Source organism: Triticum urartu, chromosome 5A, assembly GCF_056163025.1.
Source record: "Triticum urartu cultivar PI428250 chromosome 5A, HENAU_Tu73, whole genome shotgun sequence".
NCBI lineage: Eukaryota > Viridiplantae > Streptophyta > Magnoliopsida > Poales > Poaceae > Triticum > Triticum urartu.
The window spans coordinates 506,478,734-506,499,474 of record NC_141877.1 but is presented as its reverse complement, the minus strand read 5'-3'; the positions used below and the strand labels follow the sequence as shown (position 1 = coordinate 506,499,474).

At 41.9% G+C, this 20,741-nt stretch overlaps 2 protein-coding genes across 2 annotated transcripts; one reads left to right on the top strand and one right to left on the bottom strand.

The window, feature by feature from the left end:
• Nucleotides 1-12,199: 12,199 nt before the first annotated feature.
• Nucleotides 12,200-16,823, top strand: LOC125510078 (P-loop containing nucleoside triphosphate hydrolases superfamily protein). Its single transcript, XM_048675172.2, has 7 exons — nucleotides 12,200-12,606; nucleotides 13,615-13,736; nucleotides 13,857-14,007; nucleotides 14,874-14,984; nucleotides 15,863-16,001; nucleotides 16,262-16,377; nucleotides 16,459-16,823. The coding sequence occupies exons 1-7, from the start codon at nucleotides 12,331-12,333 to the stop codon at nucleotides 16,633-16,635; spliced, it is 1,092 nt and encodes a 363-aa protein (XP_048531129.1). The 5' UTR covers nucleotides 12,200-12,330; the 3' UTR covers nucleotides 16,636-16,823.
• Nucleotides 16,824-17,134: 311 nt separating this feature from the next.
• Nucleotides 17,135-19,541, bottom strand: LOC147972306 (uncharacterized). The gene has a single exon (XM_087521382.1). It carries the CDS (start codon nucleotides 19,418-19,420, stop codon nucleotides 17,303-17,305), a length of 2,118 nt encoding a protein of 705 aa, XP_087377508.1. The 5' UTR covers nucleotides 19,421-19,541; the 3' UTR covers nucleotides 17,135-17,302.
• Nucleotides 19,542-20,741: the final 1,200 nt, after the last annotated feature.

The window sequence follows — 20,741 nt, the reverse complement described above, 5'->3', positions numbered from 1 at the left end:
CAAGATTTCTTTACTTGTGCCGGCGCTTTGCCCACCATGAGTGGATCTATCCTTCATAAAACTAGTAGTCTTGCAGATGCTATATCTTTGCTCATAGTTGAACTCGAAAGACAATTTTTACATATGCATCCTTCCATTTAAAGGATTTTCCTGGAATTTTCTAATATCAAGCATTCTTATGTTAAGCGAGCAGCAACCATCTTTTTAGCTCATGAGTTCAGAATTATAATAAAAGAAGCCAATGAAATTTTTGCGCATTATAGGGTGGATGTTGGCCGTCCTCCCATAGAAGCAATCCTTTTCTATCAAGAAGATATTATGCGTTTACGATCTTTAGATCACGTTGCTTTTAATAAAAACCTTAGAGAAAAGGTTCCTACCGATGTTCTTGTTAATAGGATCTCTTAACTTAATGATATTTTTTCCATCCAGAACAATGGGCTAGATTTTTCCCTTGAAAAAAGGCTCATGACTTTGTTCCAAAAGAATGCTTATAATGATGAATTGGTTGTGCAATATGAAGGGCCAAAGGAGGAACCAATACCTCCCGAGCTTGATCTTGGGGACTTTTGTCCCATTAAATTTAGCCCTTTTGATTACTTTTGCTTGCCACAAAGAAAACTTGCTGCTGAACATAGGGAGTATGAGATGAGCTTTTGCGATTTATCTTATCATTATCATGGTAATACCTAGATCTATCTTCGCTTTTATGCCTAGCTAGGGGCATTAAACGATAGCGCTTGTTGGGAGGCAACCCAATTTTATTCTTATTCCTTGCTTTTTGCTCCTGTTTAGTAATGAAAATTTATCTAGCCTCTGTTTTGGTTTTTTGTGTGTTTAATTAGTGTTTGTGCCAAGTAGAACCGTTGGGAAGACTTGGGGGAAGTCTTTTTAATCTTGCTGTAAAAACAGAAACTTTAGCGCTCACGAGAATTGCTGCCATTTTTTATTGGAGAGTGATATTTAGTTAATTCTTTCTGAAGATGATTAATAGATAAATTCCTCACGTCCATAAATTTATTTTAGAATTTTTGGGGTTCCAGAAGTGGTCACAACCTACAGATTACTACAGATTGTTCTGTTTTTGACAGATTCTGTTTTTCGTGTGTTGTTTGCTTATTTTGATGAATCTATGGCTAGTAAAAGAGTTTATAAACCATAGAGAAGTTGTAATACAGTAGGTTTAACACCAATATAAATAAAGAATGAGTTCATTACAGTACCTTGAAGTGGTGTTTCATTTTCTTTCCCTAACGGAGTTCACGAGATTTTCTATTTAAGTTTTGTGTTGTGAAGTTTTCAAGTTTTGGGTAAAGATTTGATGGATTATGGAACAAGGAGTGGCAAGAGCCTAAGCTTGGGTATGCCCATGGCACCCCAAGGTAAAATATAAGGACACCAAAAAGCCTAAGCTCGGGGATGCCCCGGAAGGCATCCCCTCTTTTGTCTTCGTCTATCGGTAACTTTACTTGGAGCTATATTTTTATTCGCCACATGATATGTGTTTTGCTTGGAGCATCTTGTATGATTTGAGTCATTGCTTTTTAGTTTACCACAATCATCCTTGCTGTACACACCTTTTGAGAGAGACACACATGAATTGGAATTTATTAGAATACTCTATGTGCTTCACTTATATCTTTTGAGCTATATAGTTTTTGCTCTAGTGCTTCACTTATATCTTTTAGAGCACGACGGTGGTTCTATTTTATAGAAATAATTGATCTCTCATGCTTCACTTATATCATTTTAAGAGTCCTTTAGAACAACATGGCAATAATAATAAAAAAATCATACAAGTGCATTGAATACTAAGAGAAGTTTGATACTTGATGATCGTTTTGATATGGAGATGGTGATATTAGAGTCATGCTAGTTGAGTAGTTGCGAATTTGAGAAATACTTGTGTTGAAGTTTGTGATTCCCGTAGCATGCATGTATGGTGAACCGTTATGTGATGAAATCGGAGCATGATTTATTTTATGATTGCCTTCCTTATGAGTGGCGGTCGGGGACGAGCGATGGTCTTTTCCTACCAATCTATCCCCCTAGGAGCATGCGTGTAGTACTTTGTTTCGATAACCAATAGATTTTTGCAATAAGTATGCGAGTTCTTTATGACTAATGTTGAGTCCATGGATTATACGCACCCTCACCCTTCTACATTTGCTAGCCTCTCTAGTACCGCACAATTTTCGCCGGTACCATAAACCCACCATATACCTTCCTCAAAACAGCCACCATACCTACCTATTATGGCATTTCCATAGCCATTCCGAGATATATTGCCATGCAACTTTCCACCATTCCGTTTGCTATGACACGCTTCATCATTTTCATATTGCTTTGCATGATCATGTAGTTGACATCGTATTTGTGGCAAAGCCACCGTTCATAATTCTTTCATACATGTCACTCTTGATTCATTGCATATACCGGTACACCGCCGGAGGCATTCACATAGAGTCATATTTTGTTCTAAGTATTGAGTTGTAATTCTTGAGTTGTAAGTAGAAAGAAGTGTGATGATTATCATTATTAGAGCATTGTCCCAGTGAGGAAAGGATGTTGGAGACTATAATTCCCCCACAAGTCGGGATGAGACTCTGGACGAAAAATAAAAAAGAGGCAAAAAAAAAGAAGGCCCAAATAAAAAATGAAATGAGAGAAAAGAGAAGGGACAATGTTACTATCATTTTTCCACACTTGTTCTTCAAAGTAGCACCATGATCTTCATGATAGAGAGTCTCCTATGTTGTCACTTTCATAACTAGTGGGAATTTTACATTATAGAACTTGGCTTGTATATTCCAATGATGGGCTTCCTCAAATTGCCCTAGGTCTTCGTGAGCAAGCAAGTTGGATGCACACCCACTTAGTTTCTTTTGTTGAGTTTTCATACACTTATAGCTCTAGTGCATCCGTTGCATGGCAATCCCTACTCACTCACATTGATATCTATTGATGGGCATCTCCATAGCCCATTGATACGCCTAGTTGATGTGAGACTATCTTCTCCTTTTTTGTCTTCTCCACAACCACCATTCTATTCCACCATAGTGCTATATCCATGGCTCACGCTCATATATTGCGTGAAGATTGAAAAGGTTTGAGAACATCAAAATTATGAAACAATTGCTTGGCTTGTCATCGGGGCTGTGCATGAGTTAATATTTTGTGTGATGAAGATAGAGCATAGCCAGACTATATGATTTTGTAGGGATAACTTTCTTTGGCCATGTTATTTTGAGAAGACATGATTGCTTAGTTAGTATGCTTGAAGTATTATTATTTCTATGTCAATATTAAACTTTTATCTTGAATCTTTCCGATCTGAACATTCATGCCACATTAAAGAAAGATTACATTGAGAAATATATTAGGAAGCATTCCACATCAAAAATTCTTTTCTTTATCATTTACCTACTCGAGGACGAGCAGGAATTAAGCTTGGGGATGCTGATACGTCTCCAACGTATCTATAATTTTTGATTGCTCCATGCTATTATATTATCTATTTTGGATGTTAATGGGCTTATTTTTACAATTTTATATTATTTTTGGGACTAACCTATTAACCGGAGGCCCAACCCAAATTGTTGTTTTTTGCCTATTTCAGTGTTTCGCCGAAAAGGAATATCAAATGGAGTCCAAACAGAATGAAACCTTCGGGAACGTGATTTTCTCAACGAACATGATCGAGGAGACTTGGAGTGGGCGTCAAGAAACAATCGAGGAGGCCACGAGGCAGGGGGCGCGCCTACCCCCCTGGGCGCGCCCTCTACCCTCGTGGGCCCCTCGTTGCTCCACCGATGTACTTCTTCCTCCTATATATATATATCCATGTACCCCCCAAACATCCAGGAGCACCACGAAAACCTAATTCCACCGCCGCAACCTTCTGTACCCAAGAGATCCCATCTTGGGGCCTTTTCCGGAGCTTCGCCGGAGGGGGCATTGATCACGGAGGGCCTCTACATCAACTCCATGGCCTCTCCGATGATGTGTGAGTAGTTTACTTCAGACCTTCGGGTCCATAGATAGTAGCTAGATGGCTTCTTCTCTCTCTTTGGATCTCAATACAAAGTTCTCCTCGATTCTCTTGGAGATCTATTCGATGTAATCTTCTTTTGCGGTGTGTTTGTCGAGATCCGATGAATTGTGGGTATATGATCAAGTTTATCTATGAACAATATTTGAATCTTCTCTGAATTCTTTTATGTATGATTGGTTTATCTTTGAAAGTCTCTTTGAATTATCAGTTTGGTTTGGCCTACTAGATTGATCTTTCTTGCAATGGGAGAAGTGCTTAGCTTTGGGTTCAATCTTGCGGTGCTCGATCCCAGTGACAGAAAGGGAAACGACACGTATTGTATTGTTTCCATTGAGGATAAAAAGATGGGGTTTATATCATATTGCATGAGTTTATCCCTCTACATCATGTCATCTTGCTTAAGGCATTACTCTGTTCTTATGAACTTAATACTCTAGATGCATGCTGGATAGCGGTCGATGTATGGAGTAATAGTAGTAGATGCAGAATCATTTCGGTCCACTTGTCTCGGATGTGATGCCTATATACATGATCATGCCTAGATATTCTCATAATTATTCACTTTTCTATCAATTGCTTAATAGTAATTTGTTCACCCACCGTAATACTTATTCTATCTTGAGAGAAGCCGCCAGTGAAACCTATGTCCCCCGGGTCTATTTTCAATTATATTTATCTTCCATCTACTAGCTATTTCTGGCACCGTTTTACTTTTCTTTATTTACTTTCAATCTATACCATATAAACATACCAAAAATATTTATCTTATTATTATCATCTCTATCAGATCTCACTCTTGCAAGTGGCCGTGAAGGGATTGACAACCCCTTTTATCGCGTTGGTTGCAAGGTTCTTATTTGTTTGTGTAGGTACGAGGTGACTCATGCGTGGTCTCCTACTGAATTGATACCTTGGTTCTCAGAAACTGAGGTAAATACTTACGCTGCTCTACTACATCACTCTTTCCTCTTCAAGAGAAAACCAATGCAGTGCTCAAGAGGTAGCAGGGCACCCCCCAGGTGCAACCAGGGCCCATTGCCTTTCTTCTGGCACATAAAAGATAATGTAAACTTTCGTGCCATTTGGACTCCGTTTGATATTGATTTCCTGTGATGTAAAAAACATGGAAAATAGGAAACTGGCACTGGGCACTATGTTAATAGGTTAGTGCCAAAAAATGATATAAAATGACTATAAAATGATTATAAAACATCCAAGATTTATAATAAAACAACATGGAACAATAAAAAATTATAGATACGTTGGAGATGTATCAGCATCCCCAAGCTTAACTCCTACTCGTTGTCGAGTAGGTAAGTGATAAAAATAGAATTTTTGATGTGGAGTGTTGTTCATCAAGTCATATCATATTCTTTTCTTTATAGCATGGACAATTGGACTTTTATGTGATTCAAAACAATAGTCTAGTTTTGACATAATAATTTAGATACTCAAGTATATCAACACGCAACCATGTCTTTCAAAATATCAATGCTAAAACAAGTTATCCCTAGCCCATCATGCTCAAACATTGATCCATTCATGAAAGACACTCGAATATTAACTACACCCAATACTTGAGCATGATCATATTGCCTCCTAGTTGGTGCTTTTTATAAGAGAAGATGGGGACTCAAAATAAAAATTGCATAAAGTAAAAGAAAGGCCCTTCGCGGAGGGAAGTAGGGATTTGTAGAGGTGCTAGAGCTCAAAGTGAAAATTTTGAGATAAAAACATTTTGGGAGGTGTATCCATCCCACCAACGAAAACAACTTAGACTTTCAAACACTTTCCATACTAGATATGCCATAGGCGGTTCCCAAACAGAAAATAAAGTTTATTCCTTTTTCCACCATAACTTTCACTTTCCATGGCTAGCCGTATCCACGGGTGCCCTCCATACCAACACTTCCCAAGGAATTTATTATTTGACAACATAAAGTAATTTCATTTTTGTTTTTTCATTTCGGGACTGGGCATCCCTAAACATTTGCATCACTCTCATGCAATGACAAGTGAATAAACACTCATCTTGAGAATAACACATCTAGCATGGGAATGGGAAATATTAGCCACCCGTTACCGTTCCGCGGGCGAAACAAACACACAAAAGAGAAGTTTATTTTGAAAATTAGAGATGGCACATGCAAACTTGCTTAGAACGGCAAGAGAATACCGCATATAGGTAGATATAGTGGACTCATGTGGCAAAACTGGTTTTGAGGATTTTGGATGCACAAGTAGAGGTCATACTTAGTGCAAAATGAAGGCTAGCAAGAGATTGGGAAGCGACCAACCAAGAAACGAATAATCTCATAAGCAAGCATTAAGCATAATTAACACCGAATAATGCACCACAAGTAGGATATAATTTTCATTGGATGATTATTGACTTTCGTGCATGCATAGGGAATCACAAACCTTAACACCAATATTATTACTAGAGAACAATTACTCATCAACATAACTCACGTATCACATCATTATATCTCAAAACTATTACTAAGAATCAAGTTTATTTTGTCCAATGATCTTCATGACATTTTTATTTCTTTTATCCTTCTTGGATATCTATCACTTTGGGACTAATTTTTATGAGTTGCTTTTCATACGCTCAACCAAATATAAGTGAAGATCATGAGCATAACAAATTTTCTTTCTCTCAAAATAATTTAAGTGAAGCAAGAGAGAATTTCTTCAAAATTTTACTAACTCTCAAACAAATATAAGTGAAGTAAGAGAGCATTTCTTCAAAAATACTAAGCACACCGTGCTCAAAAAGATATAAGTGAAGCACTAGAGCAAGTCCTAGCTCATAAAAGAATTAAGTGAAGCATAGAGAGCAATTCTAACAAGTCATGACATAATTTTGGCTCTCTCAAAGAGGTGTGTCCAGCAAGGATTGATAACTTAAAACGCAAAATAAAACAAGCAAAGACACATATCATACAAGACGCTCCAAGCAAAACACATATCATGTGACGAATAAAAATATAATCTTGAGTAAAATACCGATAGTTGTTGGAAGAAAGCGGGGATGCCACTCGGGGGCATCCCCAAGCTTAGTTCGTTGCTCATTCTTGGATAACAGCTTGGGATGTTGGGGCATACCCAAGCTTAGGCTCTTACATCCTTCCTTCATCCATCGTAAGATAACCCAAAACTTGAAAACTTCAATCACACAAAACTCAACAAAAATCTTTGTGAGATCCGTTAGTATAAGAATAATAAACCACTACTATAAGTGTTGTATCAAACCAATTCATATTTTGCTTTTGTATTATATCTACTGTATTCCAACTTTTCTATGGCAAAAACTCATCAAAGAAAACCATAGAGCCATCTAATAAGCACACAACACAAAGAAAACAGAATCTATCAAAACCGAACAGTCTGTAGTAATCTGACTATTTCGAATACTTTGGTAACTCCAAAAATTCTGAAAAATTAGGAAGACCTGAGAAATTTGTATATTGATCTGCTGCAATTGGAATGAGTATTTTATCGCTCTCTGGTAAAAATGAAAATTAATTCCATGAGCGCAAATTTCTGTTTTTTTCAGCAAGATCAAACAACTATTGCCCAAGAAGATCCTAAAGGCTTTACTTGGCACACACACTAATTAAAACACAAAAAACACAATCATAAAAGTAGCATAATTGTGCTAACACTCAAGAACATAAAGCAAAAAGGAAAAATAAATTTTATTCATTGGGCTGCCTCCCAACAGGTGCTATAGTTTTACGCCCTTAGCTAGGCATATAGCAAGGATCTAAGTTTTGTCATCCTTCTTCTTAATTTTCTTGGGGGTATTTTTATCAGGAGGTTTTGTGAACACAACATAAAACATATTATACATAAAAACTTTAGCATTCCTTAGTTGGTTTTCATCATAACCCCTTTGATTTCCCGTAACAATCCAAGAATAGTGTTGATTGACATTATTAAAACTTGTTGGATTATATCTAGAATGGGGACTTCCTTTTTAAGATTCTCATCAAAGATTTTATTATCCCCAAGAAAATGCCTTAGTGCATAGTCACTATTGTAAATATTTCATCTATCACGGGGTTTTCACGATTCATACCAGAAAAATCAAAGATTTCCCTAGCTTCCCGAATTATGTAGTCAAACTCGTTCATAAGAACGAGAGTGGCCAACTTTTTGGCTATAGGATTCTTCATTCTAGGAAGCTCAAAAAACAATCTTTGCAAAGTAGGATGAGTGCGGATAAATTTGCTTTCAAGTTTCAGAACTAGTGCTGAAATAGCATCCGCATAAGATCTAGTAGTTTTAAGTATAGGAGCATCATCCAGACTTAGATTTCCAACACAATTGAAAAATTCTTGGATACACTCTTTTCCCATAACGTTCCCTTGCCCCAAGATAAAAGTTTTAGCATCCAGATTGCCTGTACGTCCAATCTTAGGAGTCAGGCCATTATCTATTGGTGTCATTCCGAAATCACTCATGATTGCAAGCAAAGGAAAGATCCAACGAGAAAATGGTGAACGGAAAAGGATAGGCGAATAAAATGGTAATTTTTTTGGAAGTGGGGGAAAGGAAAACGAGAGGCAAATGACAAATAATGTAAATTGCAAGGAGATGAGATTGTGATTAGGAACCTGGTTATGTTGAAGATCCTCCCCGGCAACGGTGCCAGAAATTCTCCTTGATGGCAGCTAGAACTACGTCGGTATTTCCCCGGAGAGGGAGGGATGATGTAGCACAATGACGATAGAGTATTTACCCCAGTTATGAAACCAAGGTATCAAACCAGTAGGAGAACCAAGCAACACAACGTAAACAACACCTGCACACAAATAACAACACCTCGCAACCCGACGAGTTAAAGGGGTTGTCAATCCCTTTCGGGTAACGGCGCCAAAAATTGGCAAGCGGACGTGAGATAAATTGTAATAGATTGAAATAATAGATCAAAAATAAATAAAGTGCAGCAAGGTATTTTTGTATTTTTGGTTTAATAGATCTGAAAATAAAAGAAAGAAAAAGTAGATCGCAAAGGCAAGCATATGAGTAATAAGACCCGGGGGCCGTAGGTTTCACTAGTGGCTTCTCTTGAGAAAAATAGCAAACGGTGGGTAAACAAATTACTGTTGGGAAATTGATAGAATCTTAAATACTCATGACGATATCCAGGCAATGATCATTACATAGGCATCACATCCGAGATTAGTAGACCGATTCCTGCCTACATCTACTACTATTACTCCACACATCGATCGCTATCCAGCATACATCTAGTGTATTAAGTTCATGGAAAAATGGAGTAATGCAATAAGAATGATGACATGATGTAGACAAGATCCGTTTATCTATATGGCGGTAGATATAGGTCTCATATTTTTATCCTTAGTAGCAACGATACATACGTGTCGGTTCCCCTTCTGTCATTGGGATCAAGCACCGTAAGATCGAACCCACTATCGGGCACCTCTTCCCATTGCAAGATAAATAGATAAAGTTGGCCAATCAAAACCCAAATATCGGAGAAGAAATACGAGGCTATAAGAGATCATGCATATAAGAGATCAAAGAAACTCAAATAACTTTCATGGATATAAAAACATAGATTTGATCATAAACTCAAAATTTATCGATCCCAACAAACACACCGTAAAAGAGTTACATCATATGGATCTCCAAGAGACCATTGTATTGAGAATCAAGAGAGAGAGAGAGAGAGAGAGAGAGAGATGAAGCCATCTAGATACTAACTACGGACCCGAAGGTCTACAAAGAACTACTCACGCATCATCGAAGAGGCACCAATGGAAGTGGTGAACCCCTCCGTGATGGTGTCTAGATTGGATCTGGTGGTTCTAGACTCTGCGGCGGGTGGATGAATATTTCGATGCATGTTCTAGGATTTCTGGAATATTTGGATATTTATAGAGCAAAGAGGCGGTCCGGGGGGCACCCGAGGTGGGCACAACCCACCAGGGCGCGCCTGGGCCCCTTGGCGCACCCTGGTGGGTTGTGCCACCCTCGGGGCACCCCCCAGGTGCAACCAGGGCCCATTTTCTTTCTTCTGGCCCATAAAAAATCATCGTAAAGTTTCGTGCCATTTGGACTCCGTTTGACATTGATTTCCTGTAATGTAAAAAACATGGAAAAACAGGAACTGACACTGGGCACTATGTCAATAGGTTAGTACCAAAAAATGATATAAAATAACTATAAAATGATTATAAAACATCCAAGATTGATAGTAAAACATCATGGAACAATAAAAAATTATAGATACGTTGGAGACGTATCAGTGAGTGATAGATCTCCCATGTATTTATAATTTTTGATTGTTCCATGCTATTATAGTATCAGTCTGGGATGTTTTATATAATTTTTTGTAGTATTTTATATCATTTTCTGGGACTAACCGATTAACCTAGTGCCAAGTGTCGGTTGTTGTTTTCTGTTTATTTTTTTTCCAGAAAATGAGTACCAAACAGTGTCCAAACGCTACGAATCATTTTGACGATTTTTTTGAATAAAAAAGACCCTAGAAGCTTCGGAAGGAGACCAGACAAGAAGCGAGGAGACGGCAAGGCAACAAGGCGCGCCCTGATGCCTTGTGGGCCCCTTGTGGCTCTGTCTAACCTAATTCCAGCTCTATAAATTCTCTAAAATTGGAACAACAATAGAGAGCTACCCCAAACACTTTTTCCATCGCCATAAATTTCTGTTATTTCACGATCCTGTCTGGAGGCCTTTTCCGGTACTCTGCCCGAGGGGAAATCGATCACGGAGGGCTTCTACATCTTCCCTCAGCCTTTTCGATGATGCGTGAGTAGTTCACCACAGACCTACGGGTCCATAGCTAGTACCTAGATGGCTTGTTCTCTTTCTTTGATCTTCAATGCAATGTTCTCCTCCATGTTCTTGGAGTTTTATCCGATGTAATCTTTTTTTTGCGGTGTGTTTTGTTGGGATCCAATAAATTTGTGGGTTTATGATTAGATTATTCACGAATATTAATTAAGTCTTTTCTGAATTCTTTTATGTATGATAATTATACATTGTATTTCTCTCCGATCTATCCGTTTAGTTTGGCCAACTAGATTGATTTATCTTGCAATGGGAGAGATGCTTTGTGATGGGTTCAATCTTGTGGTGCTCAATCCCGGTGACAGAAAGGGACATGACACGTATTTGTATTGTTGCCATTATTAAGGATAAAAAGATGGGATTTATTCATATTGCTTGGGTTACTTTGTCTGCACCATGTCATCTTGCTTAAGACGTTGCTATATTTTTATTAACTTTGAACCCTAGATGCATGCTGGATAGCGGTCGATGAGTGGAGTAATAAGTAGTAAATGCAAACATGAGTCGATCTACTTGACTTGAGCGTGATGCCTATATACATGATCATTGCCTTAAATATCGTCATAACTATACGTTTTTCTATCAATTGCCCAACAACAATTTGTTTACCCACCCTATATTATGTACTTGAGAGAGAAACCTCTAGTAAAAACTGAAAACTATGCCCCCGGTTCTTCTTTTATCATATATAAAACATGAAAATACCTTACTGCACTTTTATTTATTTTTATTTATTTTGCAATTTATCTTATCGCCTACCATTATGAGATTTGATTCTTGCAAATAACCGCTGAGGGGATTGACAACCCCTTGCTTGTGTTGGGTGCAAGTATTTGCTTTTGTGTGTGCAGATGCTGCTAAGCAGGTTTGTGTGGTTCTTCTACTGGATTGATAATCTTGGTTCTTAATTGAGGAAAATACTTATCTAACATATCGGTTCATCCTTTCCTCTTCGAGAAAATTCAACGTAAATCAGAAGTTGCAATGAGCCGGGGTGTCAGAGTCCTACGTGTCTGTTACCTGGACTCCTGTAGTACCCTTCACTTTGTATCCAATTAACGAAAGAAAACACGTCCATACCACACAGCTCGGCAGATCGATACAGACCCGCGTTAAATGACTTTCACGCTTTCACGATTTATTAAATCGGGAGGTCCAAAGATACGCGGATGGCTTGAGGATCGGCGTTGGAGATGACATAAAGATTCCTTCGGAGAGGGAAAAGAAAATGCTTCCAGTACGAAAACGTCCAGAAGGGGAAAGAGATTTCCACCTAGGCGATTCGCGTCGTGTACCACCCGCCCACATCTCCAAGGCGTCGCCCGCCTCCCACCTCCCTCCCCTCCCACCCAGATCTCCCTCGGCTCGCCTCGACCCGACCCCAACTCCCGCGCGCCCGGCCCCCGTAATCGGAGGAGCGCCCGACGATGTCGACCACGGCGGTGGTGCAGGCCGGCGACGCGCCGGACCCGACGGTGCGGAACCTCCTGGAGCAGGACACCCTCAAGTGGGTCTTCGTCGGCGGCAAGGGCGGCGTCGGCAAGACCACCTGCAGCTCCATCGTCTCCATCCTCCTCGCCTCCGTCCGCCAGTCCGTGCTCGTCATCTCCACCGACCCCGCCCACAACCTCAGCGACGCCTTCCAGCAGCGCTTCACCAAGTTCCCCACCCTCGTCAAGGGCTTCTCCAACCTCTACGCCATGGTGATTTCATATCCCCTCTCCCCTCGCTTCCCCGCCGGTTCAACACGAATCCTCCTAATTCCTTGGTGTTTGCGTGGATTGGATGGGATGGATACACTGTCTGCCCGCGTGAGGGCGTTTCGGCAGGACACTAGGAGCCGATGCAGCTATTTTATTTCCTATGTGGGATATACCACTAGAGACGTACCTACCTACCAGAGGGCCCTCGTGATGGTTGTTAAAACTGGAAATTTCCAATTCTGGTCTGGTTTGGGTTTTTGTTACTACTTGTGATATGTGGGTGGTTGTGTAGTTATGGAAGAACCAATATGCTATGTGTGCTTTAATAATATGGTGACAATTTCATCTTACACCTTCCTTGGAAGGTGGCAGCTGACGATAAGGTCTGTGACTAGTGGAAAGTAAAAAATGCTGTTTGGAAATTTCCCTTTTATATGTTCTGCGGAGGACTCGGTTTTCAGTAGAAAGCAAGGTGGCTGACTTGTAGGAAAAAGAAGTACTACCTCTGTTCCTAATTATAATACGTTTTTGCAGTTCAATTCAATTTGAACTGCAAAAACGTCTTATATTTAGGAACAGAGGTAGTACCAATTATCTAGCATTCAATTTAAATATTATTACACCAGGGGAAATAGAAAATAAGATGTCTGATTCATTGCAAAGAGGGCTTTCGTTTAGTTGGTCATAACTTGTATGGTCCATGTTATATACTTCCTCTCTCTGAGAACATTTTGTTCCAAGCCTTTTTTTAACAACGTATCCAGTTATTTACTGGATACATGATATAAAACGTGCTCTACTCCAGTGATAATTTCTTGTGCAGACTATTTCTGCCACTATGTTTTGGTACCTGGTTATGTGATTTTCCTCCATCTTTGAGTACCTTTGTTGTTTTATCATTTGGGTTGCCACTTTCATTAGTCCCACTCTTTCTGTAAATGAAAACTTTCACTCTTACTGGAGAAGGTCTTCTGGCTCATTTACTTCACTTTGATCCTTAATTTTCAGGAAATTGATCCCAAGGTAGAAAATGATGATTTCGGCAATGAAGGAATGGAAGGATTTATTTCAGAATTGACAAATGCAATTCCAGGAGTCGATGAAGCTATGAGTTTTGCTGAAATGCTGAAGTAATTATAGCCTCCAGTTTGGTGTTCACCTTTCTTCCCTTTGCAAGCAAAGTTTCTTTTTCAGCTTGCACCTCAAGTTCCAGCAACTATCAGAGTCTAACTTCTGTTCTCTTGCTGCAGACTAGTTCAAACAATGGATTACTCTGTTGTAGTTTTTGATACTGCTCCTACAGGGCATACTTTACGGTTGCTGCAGTTTCCAGCAACACTGGAGAAGGGTCTAGAGAAAATGATGGACTTAAAGAATAGATTCGGTGGTCTGATTAATCAGGTATTCTTTGTTCTTGATAAATTTCAACATGGATACTATGATTGTTGTCGCGTACTATCATTTATCAGTTCATTCCACCATGGCAGTACATTGCATAACTAACAAAAAAAAAGCAGAGGAAGTCTGGTTTCGGTTCAATAGAGCATGAAGTACTAAGATGCTGAGAAATTAATGGCAACCTGAATAAAAGATGGCTTCTTAATTGTTTGATATGTTGAGAAAGATATTGTGATGACTCCATGGCATTGTTCCACTGTTTGTATTGAAGTTTAATGGTAATATGAGGAAGTCTGGTTTCGGTTCATTAGAGCATGAAGTACTAAGATGCTGAGAAATTAATGGCAACCTGAATAAAAGATGGCTTCTTAATTGTTTGATATGTTGAGAAAGATATTGTGATGACTCCATGGCATTGTTCCACTGTTTGTATTGAAGTTTAATGGTAATATGAGGAAGTCTGGTTTCGGTTCATTAGAGCATGAAGTACTAAGATGCTGAGAAATTAATGGCAACCTGAATAAAAGATGGCTTCTTAATTGTTTGATATGTTGAGAAAGATATTGTGATGACTCCATGGCATTGTTCCACTGTTTGTATTGAAGTTTAATGGTAATATGAGGAAGTCTGGTTTCGGTTCATTAGAGCATGAAGTACTAAGATGCTGAGAAATTAATGGCAACCTGAATAAAAGATGGCTTCTTAATTGTTTGATATGTTGAGAAAGATATTGTGATGACTCCATGGCATTGTTCCACTGTTTGTATTGAAGTTTAATGGTAATATGCTGTTGATATGTACTTCCATATGCAGTAGAAACTTGTAATTGGACTAACTGAGTTGGACACAACAATTTATGACCGTCACAGGCCAGTCGACTTTTTGGTCTTGGTGATGATTTGAACGAGGATATGATGCTTGGGAGAATTGAAGGCATGAAGGACGTGATCGAGCAAGTGAACAGGCAATTTAAAGATCCAGTAAGACTACAAAACTTGAACCAAATAACTTTTGTCCAATAACAAGATAAGATGTTTATTATTTGACTTCAATGGCTGTTCTGTGCTGCCTCCTCAAGTTGGAATCGTAAAGGGATAGCTAATTATTTTGTTGCTTTTGCTTTTTAGCGCTGATATTGTTTTGGAAATTTATGCCAGACTTATTGTTTTGTGAACTGCTCTTGTTGCAACTGGGTGTGTGATCCTGGAGCATTAGGTATGCTTTAGAGGATGCACTCACAGGCTGCACATTTTAAAAACTGTAAACCCCTTCTGAAAAATAAACACTCCAGGATGTTTATCCTGTTAACTCTGGTCTTAAATTGGAAGGCATTTATAGGCTAGTAAATTAGGGACATGCCCAACTGCCACTAGGAGAATATGCTTACACAGTTATGCGCTATGTAAAAAAATGTCGAGAACACAATGAAGAATGGGCCTGTACCACACAAATCTAATACGAGTAATAGTCAACTCCAGCACAGATGAATTATGGTCTAGTTGACTTCACACTGATATATTAGTGCTCCTATATGAGATTATCAAATTTAAATTTATTGTTAGAGGGTAGGTAGAACTGTTTCATTCTATGCTCAGAATCAACAGTTTGTATAGTTTACTGTTGTGTACAGAGCAATTGTAATCTGTAACTGCAGCTTTTGGTGCTTTGCAAAGCATGTGTACGCAACACATTATGTGTATTAGTATATGAGACTTCTACTGCATTAACATAAAATTTTGAATCATGCTGGATTATCATATAATTTTACCATTGTTTTATGTCTCTACATCATTGAAAGCATCTAATGTTAAAGCTGTTGCCACGTTCTGACTTATTTTTTGTTTGATTTTCTTCTCAGGACTTGACAACCTTTGTTTGTGTTTGTATTCCTGAATTTCTTTCATTGTATGAAACGGAGAGATTGGTACAAGAGTTAGCGAAATTCGAGATCGATGCACACAATATTATAATCAATCAAGTTATTTTTGACGAGGAAGGTTAGTACAAAAAATATACTGTCTCGAGATTTCCTTGGAAATGAAAATATACCAGATCCACCTTTGATTATCATAAACACATATTGCGCAAGCAGAGAATCTCGTCCTCGTGAACTTTGGCTGAATAGAGATTCTGTAGTGTTTAAACAAGAAGCCTTTTAAGTACAGGACATAACGATGACTTTGCACAATGGTTTATTTTGAACGCTTGTTAGTGCATTTGTGCATCTCTATCTAAAACTTGTGCCATCACCTTGCAGCCGTCGAGTCGAAACTGCTAAGAGCGCGGGTAAAGATGCAACAAAAGTACGTCGATCAGTTCCACATGTTATATGATGACTTCAACATCATCAAGTTGCCCTTGCTCCCAGAGGAGGCAAGAAATCCAGCACTGAACATTTTCGAACTCGTATTACTTGACAGTAGTTGAAGACAATTGGCTCGCTTTACTTTTCAGGTATGTGGTGTGCAAGCTCTACAGAACTTCTCCAAGCACTTCCTGGCACCGTATGAACCGGCGCTGAGAAGGGGCAGCGTGGAGGAGCTAGAAGAGAGAGTAGGCACGCTGAAATCAGCGCTGCAAGAAGCCGAGTCGGAACTAGATAGAGCTAGGAAAGGGAAGCAGGTAGCATGAGCCTTCTTCAGCTGTCAGAAGTTGTTGCACTCGGCGGACACCAGTTATAGAGATTTTGTTTGTCCTGCATTCTCTGGTTGATTTCCTCCATTTCTTGCTTCCCTCGGTTGAAAATTATAGATTTGTTGTTATAGTCATGAGAAGAGAAGTGTACTGTAAGCACGCGATATATATAGGTGTCTTTTTTTGCCCTTGTGTTAGGGGGTCTGTTCGAGAGTCGATGCCGCTGTTTAGGAGTTGTTCTGGGCTGAGATTGGAATTGATTACCTAGAAACCCTTGTGCACTGCTGTAGTATCTCGTTAAACATAAGTAAGCTTGGAAAATCAATAAAGGATTGTTGAGAGCAACAAGTTGATGGCATATAAATGTCCTGAAGCAAGAATGAGAGCACTCTTTGACAAACTGCAATGCCGTGCAACAATCATCATTGACATTTATTTGTGATGCGGCTTAATCCTAAAGAGGCATGGCATAATAATAAATGTAGAAGCAACAACAAACACCTTGAGAAACTGCTTAATCGTAAAGAGGCATGGCATAATAATACATGTAGAAGCAACGACAAACACTTTGAGAAACTACAACGCTCAGCAACTTTCTTCGCTGACGTTTATTGTAATGCAGGATAGCCGCGAAGAGGCATGGCGTGTGCAGTGAGTGGATCGATCAGACGGCGTCTTGCCCAGCAGCAGGGCATCTCTTGAGCACGCCGGCGTGAGTGAGCAGCGCCCAGAGGTGCGTGATGAACTCCCCTCCTCTCGCCAGAGCCTCCAGGTGAGCACGGGCGCGCGCGTCCTCACACGGCGCCACGTACAGCATCATCTCCGCCCAGAAATCAGCGAGCACTTTCCACCGCAGCGCCGGCTCCTGGATTTCCTCCGTCAGCTCCCTCGCCAGTCGACCGCCCATGCGGACGAGAGTTTCCGCGCCGCTATCTTCTTTGGTGCCGCTTATCTTCATCAGTTCCTCACACTTGCTCTTCATCTTCTTGGCGCCTCTGGGCAGGTCCAACTTACATGCTTCCTTGATGCACCTGTCGAGCATCGATTCGGCGTCGAAGCTATGATCAGGCAGGAGGTCCGGCGCGAAGGCAACGAGGTATGCGCAGTACCCGGACAGATCGGAGGCCACTTGGGAGCGCTGCTTGTCATCGTTGCCCAGGGTCGCTGGCTCCAGTTGCTTGCAAATGGTTGTGGCGACGTGCCACACCAGTATGGTGTGGGTCACCATGCCGTCGCCGGGGCTGCACGCCCACGAGAGCCGCCCGTAGACGCCGGCCTTCTGCAGCGACCTTGTCCCGTTTGTCAGGTCGCCCTTGCTCTCCAGGAGCGAATCAACGATTGCTTTCTTCACTTGTCTTGATAGCTTGACAAGCTTCCCTCTCTTGCGCCCCTTCTTGGCCTTGTCAACCAGGCACAATGTCATGAAATAGAGACAAGTGCTGGCACGACGTGTGCCGTCGTAGTGTTGGAGGAGAGAGTACTGCCCCAGCTTGCCCTCCCACGGCTGGAGCGTCTTCAACCTCAAAAGAAGCCCGATGATCATCCGAGGGAGACACCAGCTTTGCCCCGCGATGTAGCTCCGGATCAACGCCACCTTGAACCACCCCGAGGCCATGTGCAGGTACAACTGGAATGCCTCCAAGAATGTCACCACGGCCATCAAGAACACCGTGGTGTCCGGAGAAGAGACATCGCCCTTGAACTTGTTGAATAGCTGATAGGTGAGCCAGGAGTAGAGGGTGACCATGGCGACGGGAAGGCAGAGTCCAAAGTAGCGGGCCTTGTGGTAGAGGTACGGGTATCTTGTATAGTACAAGTCATAGACAAAACCAAGCTCCACCCCAATGACCCTGAATGCCCGCTCGCACGGCTCGTCCCCGAAGGCGAGCAGGCCGCGGAACACAAAGTCACGGGTTTCTTCAAGCTCAGCTTCCGCGAGCTCATACCCCGCGAACCTTCGGTTGAGCATCTTTGACAGGGCCATGGAGAGGCACACGTCCTTGAGTCGCAGCCCCGTCTTGGAGCTCAACAGGCTCCCCTTGCATTGCCACACCTGGTCCACTGTGGTGATGCCGTCAACATTGCCGTCCTTTGATTGGTTCGAAGGTTGTCCGGCATTGTTCTTCCAGAGATGCTCGCCGGCGACAACATACCGGTAGCCCTCCATGGTATCGGGGTTTGTCCGTTGACCAGAAGCCACATGCAGTCGGCCCTCACGCTGCATCTGCATGTGGTCTACGATCGGCTTCACGCTCTTGGAGAGCAGGTGTGATTTGCTCGCCATCTTCATGGACTTGATCCGCACGCATGACTGGAGGGCATTGACCGCCAAGATGGCCCAGAGCGGCCCCTGCACCCTGGACGCCGTCCCATAGACGGCGACTATGAAAACCACGAACGCGCCCTGGATGAGGTGCCTCACGTGGAAGCTCTTCCAGTTGTCGACGTCGTTGAGGCCGTACGCCATGAGGTTGTCGGTGCCGCCGAGGAGCATGAGCAGGCACACGGCCCACACGGAGAACTCCCTCACGTACATGTCCGATCTCTGCATGAGACCGATGGTGTAGCTCACCAGGGTGTAGGAGAGCGTGTAGACCCCCAACACGATAGCGTGGAGGGCCTTGTTGCTCGACCTCCGGCGCAGGGATCCCAGCACATGCAGAAGGAACAGGGCGAGCACAGCGACGATGATGAGGGCTTTGATGTATGTCCACATAAGCTTGTCTGCTAAAGGGACTGAGGAGGTGTGGGGACTGGCCGAATTTGTGTCATCGGCAGCCATGGTTTCTTGGCAAGTATTAGGCTCTACGTTTTCCTTGCTACCTTACTCTTATCTGGGTAAGTGGTAGTGGTGCCTTCTATCTTCTTCTTGCCAAGTTTTTATAGCATGCAAAGAGGAGGAGGAGGAGGAAGCTGCTGCTGCGTGCTGCAACTAGCTACGTTTTCTTTTTGAGAAGATGCAGCTGGCTAGCTAGAATCCCGGGCTGTGCATCAACGGCGAGGGGTCGACGACTTGACCAGCCCCGGCCCGTCAACTCGGTCCGGAAAACAATTTGCCGATCCACCATGAAACGGCGTGCAGACCAACTGGCTACAGTAAAAAGAAGGCCCACTGGCCACAGTAAATTGGTGAGTGGCATCGTTAATGCCCAAGTGGCGCTGCAAAGTTTGCACGGACGCATTTTATATTATCTACTAGAAAAAAAAAAGGTCTAGCATGATCCATTTCTTCTGAATATAGAAGTCAAAATGTTTTGCATACCGTGCTCCCATCCTTATTACCGCGCTAGACGACGACTTGACGCGCCAAAGATGCATGCATGCATGCACCAGTCCAAGAGGCCGCTGCCAAATGCGACGAGCTTCCCCGGGCCGATCTAGCCTGGATGTCCGCGCCGGCGGGAATCCTCGACCTGATAGGCGGCCATCCCACCGAGTCTGTCCGAAAACGCTGCACAAGTGGCTGCACTAGCTACACCCCGTATTTTTCTATGACCTCGTATTGACGGGCTACACTCAACAACCCACCTCGTACTTCACTAATCAAGGAATGCTGCCTCGCACCCGCCTTCTCCCTAAAAAAAGCTTGCCTCATGCCCGCGTCCTCGCCGGTCCGTCTAGTCTTCGGTGGTCTTCGGCACATGGCGGCACGGTGGATCCCCTTGTTGACGGGAGGGCTCTGTTTTTAGATGTTTTTTTGAGTTTTGTTAAAGTTTGTGTACTGCTTAAGAAGACGAGACAACGATGTCTCGGATTTTCCCCGCCTAGCCCTCCTTCCGGTGGTGTGTCTAGTATCGTCTGTGCGCATGTGGAGGTGTGTCTCCGACGGATCTGGTCGTAATTCATCTACGTTTGTATTTTTTCAGGTTGGATCCTTCCAATATACGCTACTCTTCATCAACGGCTGTTGTTGTTCTGCTGCGGTGGTCCTATAGGACCTTAGCATGACGACTTCCCGACTGTTTACTACAACAAATTTTTCCCGGCTCCGGCGAGGGAGGGACGATGACGGCAGCGCGTCTTCGGCTCACTTCAGTGCCCATAGTCGTCGCTAGGTGGTCTAAGGATTTGAATGTAATTGTTATTACTTCTGGTGTTCGTTG